Source organism: Rhineura floridana, chromosome 18, assembly GCF_030035675.1.
Source record: "Rhineura floridana isolate rRhiFlo1 chromosome 18, rRhiFlo1.hap2, whole genome shotgun sequence".
NCBI classification, from domain to species: domain Eukaryota; kingdom Metazoa; phylum Chordata; class Lepidosauria; order Squamata; family Rhineuridae; genus Rhineura; species Rhineura floridana.
The window spans coordinates 19,905,474-19,915,048 of record NC_084497.1 but is presented as its reverse complement, the minus strand read 5'-3'; the positions used below and the strand labels follow the sequence as shown (position 1 = coordinate 19,915,048).

Genomic DNA, 9,575 nt, shown 5'->3' with positions numbered 1-9,575 from the left:
AAAAGTAAAAGACAGAAAAAAGGAGGCCAATTGATACTTTGTCAGATTCTATGTGCCGTGCTGCAGTTGTGAATGGAACACATACAGTATGTTTGTTCCCTTCAGCAAACTTTGGCTTTTATCTAACGTAGAACTAAGTAACTTGTTCCATTAGTGCAAGGATTTATGCTTCCACAATGGAACTTCCCCCCTCTCTTCCCTCTGCACCCCCCCCCAAATCTGTTATGGGGATTCCCCCAACCCTTCAGAACAGATTTGGCAGGGTGGGGATGTTCCATTGTGAAAGTGTACAAATGAAACAAGTACATTGGATCCTGCTTCTGGGAATGAGGACCTGATGCTTTTACAACCATCACTTTTCTGTTTAATAGGGATGATGGGTGGGGGGAGCTGGCTATTTACACTCAGCTGTTGCTGTCCACAATTGTGGGGCTGGCTACATGTTTTGCTATTTTAAATGAGAGCTTTCACTTCAAACCCTGAATTCAAAAAGTAAAGTGCAAGTAATATCCAATTAAATCATACTTAGAGTAGATCCACTGAAATTAATGAACCTAAGATGCCCATTATTTTCAGTGGGTCAACTCTGAGTAGGACTAACAATGGATACAAACTATTATACCTGTGGTGTACTTGATTAAATTCGGTGCTACTGATTGGTATTAACTCAGAATTAAATTAATAAGGAAATATGAAGATGGAATTATACTGGCAACTAATAGGTATGATCAGATTTTTGAATATTGAGTAGATTGTGTCAATATCAGTTCCTATCTACGTATGATGTACAGATTAACTAACCTATACTTCTCCTTGATTACAAATATAGATGGAAGTTAAGCTTAATTACATGTTTGCATGAAAATGGAAATGAAAATATCAAGCTGCCTGTCTCATGGGTAAAGCTCCATCATTTTACTCTTTTTCCATTCCTCACTTGTTGTACATTTTGTATGGATTGGTCCTTGACTGTAATAAATAAATACCAGTTGTCTATTTCTCATCTGCAAGTCTCATCTTGTGGCAGTCTTTCCCAGCCTGGTACCCTTCAGATGCTTTGAACTGCAGCCCCCATCAACCCAGCCACCATGGCCATTAGCCAGGGATGATGGGAACTGTAGTCCAACAACATCTGGAGGGTACCGGTCTGGTCTCCATTGATTGAAAGCATGTTCCCTAGGGATTCAGATAGGGGTCTTTCCCAGCCTTATTTGGAGATACAGAGGAATGAACCTGGGGCCTTCTGCATGCAAAACAGGAGCTGTACCACGGAGCTATGGATACTCCTAATGAACATAGGAAGCTGCCTTATACCAAGTCAAACCATTGGTCCATTTAGCTCAGTATTGCCTCCAATGACTGGCAGAGACTCTCCATGTTTCAGACAGAGGCCACTCCCAGCCCTACATGGAGACACTTGGTAATGAACCTGGAATCTTGTGCGTGCAAAGTATGCAGTCTACCAGATGGCTACGATCCTTCCCTTAAGGCATCGAAAGCTGACTTAACAGTGGTCAGACCACTGTCATCTAGGTCATCTAGCTCAGTATTTTCTACACTGGCTGGCAGCGACTCTCCAGGGTTTCAGGCAGGAGCCTTTCTCAGCCCTGCCTGGAGACGCCAAGAATAGAACCTGGGACCTTCTGTATGCAAAATAGGTACTCTACCACTGAGCTATGGCCCTTCTTATTTACAGAGACCACGTTTCTAATTACTTGAACTTAATCTTCTATCCATATTGCCTGTTTCCTCTCTACACCCACATGCTCAGAAGGTCGGATGGAGAGAGATTCCAGCTTCCAGTGACAGCTACTGCCTCTTCGTGTCTTGCTCCGAAGATGAATTGCACTGAGATATCCTGTAATTACACTGCCATCTTATCACAGTCAGCCCTTGTTATCCAAGGTGTCTGTTCTGTGAGGCAGCAAACACCACCTGTCACCTACAAATTTGTAGCAGCCTCCTCCACCCTTCAATTCTGGAAATCAAATTGGTATTTTTCACCAGAGGGAAAATATTTAAGAACTGATTACTAATAAAAAAAAAATGATGACAAGCAGAAGATTTCATTTCAGCCACACAGGAATACATTTCCGGAATATATCCGTGCATTAAATTGTCCTAAAGCAGTTGCCAACCTGGCGCTCTCCAGATGTTCTGGACTACAACTCCCATCAGCCCTGGCCAGTACATTAATCTGTAAATGTTAAACATTTGCATCAAGGTATTTTTTTAAAATAGGAAATTTAAATGTTTTCTTTCAAAGCATGCATTTCCTAAACACATTTCCTCTCAAAGTGCACATTTTAAAATGTATTTTGTATGCATTGCTGTATTTGATTATGATTTCTTTGTTTGCTTATGCTGTTTTTAATTGTTGTAGTTTATTTTTTTTAAGAAACAACAGGAAAATAAATAACAGATAATATAATAAATATACAAGAGAACATATGTACAATGGATACCTTGTACAAGTATCCTTTTACAAAGACAGTTTTCAAATATTTTTGGTAGATCCTGGGTTGCATCCAACTATATTTTACTCAGAGTCGACCAATTCAAATTACTAGACCTGTTGGTCATGCTCATTAATTTTAGTGGGTCTACACTGGATACAACCCATTGTTCATTTGTTTTTAAAAGGATTTTATTTGGCTTTTGCTACGAGAACAGAACTTTATAACATTAACAATATGTAACTATATGACCAAAAGGAAAGATTCATAATACCGCATGGACATTACATTGTTGGGTCACACATCCTGGTTTACAAATTTATGTGTATCTTTTTGTGTTTTTACAGGAATCATCCCAGGTCTCCCAGCCAAAGTTGTTCACATGTCTCCGCCAGTCTACAGCTATTTTCTTTCCTATCTGGATAAGTAATAAAGCAAGATGGAGTCTCTTGACATTTGTCTGCCTGTGTTCCTTTTCTTAGTGCTTTTAGTGTAAGTGTTATTTTCCCCCCCATCAGTGGCAATTTCCACACTTCTTGGCACCAGCTTTGAAGCATGTTAGGTTCAAGGACCTTCCAGTCTTTGGCAATAAGAAGTCTTGCAATAATTAATAAAAAGAATACCAAGTGTTTGTGTGTTGCTGGTCTAGACTGGCCATCAAATGTATTTCACAAAGCTAGCTGTGGATCCAACTGCAATGGCTGATTTGTGCTTTTGTTAATTTCTTGATATACAGCATTTCAGAAAAGAAGAATATAATTGCATGACCACCGCATATGGAGAAAAGTACCTAGGTTCCCACATTCCCTCCAACACACAGTGGAGAAAGCATATTCTGCGTAGAGTGCGGGGAGTGAGGTACCAGCAGAACACTATTTTTAAGGTGTGCTCTCTAACTCTGGTGGAGACAGTTTTGATATACCCCTGTAAGTAAAAAAAAGGCAAGATCTGAACCAGGATTTCCTGCTGGTAAGGGGCTCCAAGTTGTCATAAAGCGATGAGATCTAGCTTTCTTGGGGCCTTTTCTTTGCACTCACCAGTCATGGTCATCCTCTTTGATTCAAAGTGTCAAATTCACTGTCCTTATTGGTGCTGTCCTGCTTCAAGCTGAGATGGAGCATAAATCTTGGCTTTTTTAGAGGTGATTACCACATGTGTAGTACAGTAGTAGTCAGTGGAGTGGCATGGATGGGGGCCATTACTTTCCTGGCTTCACAACTTTCTGGGTTGCTGCCACTGACCAAGAGGGAGAGGCGTGAGGTATGGACCATTGACATAAAATGGGATAAAATAAAATAAATTAATGCAAATCTGATTAAAATTATGTACAACCTGTCGCTTCTCAGTCTTTTGGCTAACATGAAGTGCTGGAATTTGGAGGGTAATGCATCTCATTGCAGGAAGCCCCAGTGCATAGACCAGGAATCTTCCAATTAAAGTCCCATCTGGTCCTGATGCTAGTAGCAATGGCAGGACTGCTTGGGAGCATGTTTCAAGGCAAAATAAACATAAATCATGTAAATAGATATGTGGGCAAGCCAGTAGAATATCTTCTCTTTCTGAGCTGTGGCTTGGGCACTGAATTTGAACAACTATACATTTTACCCCCCAAAACCAAAAGGCTTTTCTCAGTAATCATGGGAAGTGGCAAGCTGGCAAAGAGAGAGAAAGGATGCTATTCTAAACAGCAGATACCATGTTGGCTCTGAGCCAGACCATGAGCCACACTTCCCATGTTTTTTTAGTCCCGTTTGAGTTTTGCCAGCTTCTGACTGATTTACGTGAAGGGCGATTCCAACATCGCAACAAACTCCTTCCTTCACACTTGCTAGGAGGCAGACACAGCAGATCCTGCCCCCCCATTTATGCGATCCAGAGGCAGTTATCTTCCCCAAGAACGTTTGTATTGTCAAAGAGAGTTTGCATTCCCCCCCCCCCGGTTGTCAATGTGCCACAAATGAGTGGATGGGCAAGGCTAGAACAAATATTTAATGGCAGAGCTGGGGGACCTTTTTGTCCTGTCGAGGGCTGCATTTCCTTGGGGATAATGCTAGTGGCAGACAGCACCAAAGCTGGTGGTAGCCTCTCTTTTTGCCGCCTCCTTTTCTCTCTGCCATTCCCTATTCTCTCTCTCTCCCTCCGCACCCAGCAGGCTGCAGAGGTTGGGACGAAGTGCTCTTACCAGACATCTGAAATGATCACTTGCAACCTTGTTCCATTGCTCCATTCGCACCCCACAATTTCCCCCACCTACCCTCCTCTCCCTTTGGGCTTAACCCACCCACATGAAATTAGGCCAAGGGCTACACGAAATTTTCCCCAGCCCTGTTTTATAGGCTAGAAAGGAGTGAGCAGGGTGTGGACTGGGAGCCAAAGGTTTGGTGCATACCCACCCTATGTAGTGAGCCAACAGGATTTCACCACGTACTAGGTGACTCCGCCCAGCCAGGCTGGCCATTGGTTGCCCCCAACAAGAAGTGGCTTTAAAGGCTTTCTGTTCTAGTTGGGACTTTGCTTGGGCAGTGATAGTCATCTCTCTCTCTCTCTCTCCCTCCCTCCCCCCATGGCTACCCAGACTTGGCTCCTGTCATGAACTGGAACCTGAGGAGCACCCATGGTGCAAACACAGACCAGAAGGAACCAGCCAGGTTTTGCGATCCAGCACAAATGATGGAGGAACTAGACTCAAGCCCTGATAGTGAGCCTGAAGTGGGACCCCTAGAAACAGCACCCCATGAGCAGGACTCCCCCAACAAACGAGTCCCTTTCCTTCCATGCTCTTCAGTTCCTACTCACCAATACAAGCAGCACACCAGGTGGGAGCCAATGGAGAGGCAGCAGATTACTCACCTTCAAGTCTGAAGGCTTCCCCTTTAAGGCTGTCCATTCAGTCTGGCTGGGTGGAGTCTGGAAAGGATCCTCAGGGTCAGTGGGTATAGAATAAGGACTCTGTTAAATTGGCTACCAGTGATTTGTCCATGGTCCTGAAATTCCTGTGTTGACAGTCCTTGCTTGTGCACCACGTCCTCTCATGACTGCTATTGTTTGCAGGCCATTATCCTCTGCCATTGTGCTCTGGGATCTGGATCACAGATTGGGCTCTGTCTGCCCTGCTGCTGGTTCTTCCTTAACTCATTGATTTAGGAGTGCAGATTGAACTACCTACCTTCTGAGGGCTCTGCATACTTGGGACAGGATAGCTGCCTGGCTTCTTCTAGACCATGGGTGGAGAACCTGTTTCGGACAGAGGGCCGCATTCCCTCTGGACATGCCAGGAGTGGGCAGGGCCAGATGCAGAAGTGGGAGGAGCAATGAATTTAAATTTTACCTTTGGACAGTAGGCTAGTTTCTACACACACTCACACACTCCTCTTTATACCCCACCCAGGCAAACGAGTCATTATCAGAATTCAAGGACACATTTTAGACAGACAAAAGCACCCACGGAGGACATGGAGGAGGAACTGAGCAGGAAGAACAAACAGTCTTGCATGCAGTTTGGATTTTTGAGGGGATATTTACTGCGACCTTTTGCAGGTACCATAGGAGTACTTGCATGTGGGCACCATGTTGGTGACCCCCATATTAGAGCATGACAGAATATAGAAATTGAGCCTATCCTACCTATCTACCCGGGGACTTGGTTCATGGGGATTCAAATTAAGCAAGTACTGCTATGATCTGCTAAGTCAGAATTCAGCTTTGCTAGCTCGTTCATGTGATGTTCACCATCATAAAGCACAGCGGAGGACAAAATAAAATTTGGCTGCGGGGGGGGGGAACCTTACACACTTGCATTTGCTCAGTTGACTTGGCTCCTACATCAAAGTTTACATCCAGGTTTTAAACATTTGGATGCCTTTGATGGCAAGCCGTAATATTGAAGAATGTGGAAGAGGTGCCTCAGAGCGCCAAGATTCTGATGGGCACATAAATACTTATGCACAAATTACAGATCTCTCTGCTAGAAGCCAGACTAGTTGCATACACACCATGCATTTCCAACACCCTTAACAAACTACACTTCCCATGATTCTTTGGGTGATTTACATGTATGGTATGTATGCAGCCAAACTGCACACTAAAACAACAACAAACCACCTTGCAGGCTGTGCTGGAGGGTACCGTTTGGGACCTTGATTTGGTCTCTTGCACTTTCTTCTCAAAGTGGCTGACCAGTTTGGTTGCCAGGGAGCTGCCAAAATCCTTGCAAGCATCCTCTGGGGCCACTTGCCCTCCCCCCCAGTCTCTTTTGGCAGGTCAAAAAGATCCAGGCAGGTTGAGGGAGAGGCTGTTTCTTTCAAGTCCTGTTTTTATCACTTTTCTCATCTCTGAAATGGAGGCTCCATGAGTGAGTGCCATCCCTCTAATGGGAGTTGATGTGTTTTCACAGAAGGGCCATAATGGAATCTGAAAGATTTGAGAGCCATCATTTCCCACACACACACTGCTGCTCCTGGATCTCAAAACAACTTCTGAAGTATATAATTGCAATTTCACACCTTCAGGACAGAAGTTTTCCTGGGGAAAAAAACCCTTAATGAAAATGAAGTGTCACGGGCAGGAATAAGGTAGGCTTGAATTCAGCTGTTAATGGGGACTCTATATCGCAAACAACTGTTGATCCTACTACCGCTGAAGACTTGTTTTGCATCAGGCATGTGCCAGGTGCTGTTTATTGGGCTGCCAAAGGATTTGTGGGCACTGGGGCAATCTAGGGATGCTTGAGGAACGCAATTGTCATGAATTCTGATCATCCTCCACCCATTTCCATCTTTGTCATAATCAGTGCTGTCATGTCTGAGACCTGCTATGATTAGTAGTCATTGTCTTGTTTTAAAAAAACGTTTTGGCTTTATTGAGGTGGAGATTTTGCATTTGATTTCAATGGGTCTGCTCTGAGTAGGACTAACAGTGAATATAACCCAGGGAGTCTTCTTTCTCAGACGTACCTGGAGATGCTGGGGACTGAAACTGGGATCTTCTGCATGCAAAGCAGAGGCATTTATATGCTATCCAATCAACCATGTCAAATCAAATCAAATCAAATTTATTACGGTCATAGACCAGCAAGTAATAAAACATTTATACAGACAGTGACTATCATTAAAAACTGGTTTTAAAATAAAGCCTAAAATTTCTTTAAAATACTGCATAAACAATATTTCTAGTAAAAAATTTAAAATCAGTATCCCGTCCAGAATTATTTATTTGGCAACAAAAGATATTTTACTGTATCTTTGGGATTGGTTTTAAAACAGGGTTCTCCAACAACTTAAAGGAACTATAACCTGAATATGGATAAGACTTATGTAAATTGGGAGGCCATTATGAGCTTTCAAGAGAGGATGGTGGCCACGCAAAAATAGGCTACCTTAGTTGATACGTAGGAATTATAATCTGACAGTAAATAGTCTGTCTGTAAGGTTTCATCTTTACTGGAGATTCCTGATAGAGTAGGAATAATTAGAGCTGCCTGAGAGTCTTGATAAAATGGGCATCGAAGTAGGACATGGTCAACCGACTCCACTGTGCTGTTATCGCAAGGGCATACCCGTTTGGCTAGTGGAAGTTTCTTAAATCTGCCCTCTAGAAGTGCAGAGGGTAGTATATTAAGTTTTGTGAGAGTGAATGCTAATCTAAATCTAGGGATTGTCAGAGTAGACAGATAGTGGGCTGAAGTGAATGGTTGAGTGTTATATATAAGACCAGAGCAGGAAAATACTGCAGCTCGGGCTAAGTGAGTTTGCAGTTCGATATCATAAATTCTTTGAGCCATATAAGTTTTGGCTTCGGCGTAGCCTAACGTCTGGATCATAGATGGAGAGAAGCCTAATGAGTGTAATATAGATGTTAAGGACTTTTTCCATCTTGAACAAAAGGTATCAGGTAGCGTTAATGGGGCCAGTCCTGATGGTGCATATAGCAATTTTAGCCATAGGTTGGTTTTGAGCAACTTTATGCATGCCTTCATTATAATGAGCCCAGCTTCTAGCTGCAAAATTACATTAGGTATGCAGGAAGGAATACCAAAGATCGATCCTAGGAACTTTGTCTGCACAGTTTCTAAAGGCACATAATTATCATAGATACCTATTTGTGCGCCATAAAGTAACTGAGTAATGATTTTGGTCACAAAAATTTGGATGGCAGAGGGGATATGTTGTCCTCCTTTATTATAGTAAAAGGAGAGAAGTGCCCTTGCAGTTCTATGTGCATTGGCAGTGGCATTTTTTATCTGCATTCGCCATGATCCTGTGGAATGAAATATCATTCCAAGATATTTATAGGACATGACTTGCTCTACTGGGTGATTATTAATCTGCCATCGATGATGTGCTCTCCTTCTAGTAAAGACCACAACTTTCGATTTATCATAATTGATCTCAAGGAGTTCTTTTCTGCAATAATTAGCCAGGCCATTCAACAATCGTTTCAACCCCACTGGTGATAAAGAAAGGGGGACCACATCATCAGCATAAATGAGAGTCGATACAGGTCTATTAGACAAAGTGGGATGGTGAGTATCTGTTGATGTTAAAGTTATTGCCAAGGTGTTGATATATAGTTTGAATAACAGGGGAGCCAGAACTGTTTGACACCTTTGTAGGTTGGGATGGCCCTGGAAAGTTAGCCAGCTCTATTGTATCTAATACGCAAGTAGGTGGAATCGTATAAACAGCGTATTAGTGCGAGCAAGCGCCTATCAATAGTTGTAGACTCTAGTCTCTCCCAAAGTTTATGTCTTGGTACCGAGTCAAAAGCCGCTTTAAAATAAATGAAAGCTGTATAAAGGGATCCTCCTGTCGGTGATGAGTATTTTTCTATCAAATGTTGTAAGACCAAGCCATGGTCCAGCATGGAACGGCCAGCTCTGAATCCCGCCTGTTCCTCGACCAAGATGTTTTCTTGTTCCATCCACGTTAATAGTTTCTCGCATAGATGATTGGTGTAGATTTTACTAATGATGTTAAGCAGGCTAATTGGTCTATAATCAGCTGGATCTAGTTTGTTACCTTTTTTATAGATGGGGATGATTATTGCGAGGCCCCAGTCATCTGGAATAGAGATATCAGAGTCTATACAGATAAATATAGAGGCTTAGACTGGTGCCCACCA

At 42.8% G+C, this 9,575-nt stretch overlaps 1 protein-coding gene across 7 annotated transcripts in view; it reads left to right on the top strand.

Annotated features, from left to right (window-relative positions):
* Positions 1–2,901, top strand: part of TARDBP (TAR DNA binding protein) — a 44,941-nt gene extending 42,040 nt beyond the window's left edge. For 3 of the 7 annotated variants that reach the window (XM_061601413.1, XM_061601411.1, XM_061601412.1), the window contains one exon: positions 2,804–2,901. In XM_061601413.1, the coding sequence (XP_061457397.1) occupies positions 2,804–2,886 (83 nt within the window). In that variant the 3' untranslated portion in view covers positions 2,887–2,901. Of the gene's footprint in view, positions 1–829; positions 900–2,803 lie in introns of all 7 variants that reach the window. The other 4 variants (XR_009759511.1, XR_009759513.1, XR_009759512.1 and 1 more) reach the window with 4 other exon arrangements.
* Positions 2,902–9,575: the final 6,674 nt, after the last annotated feature.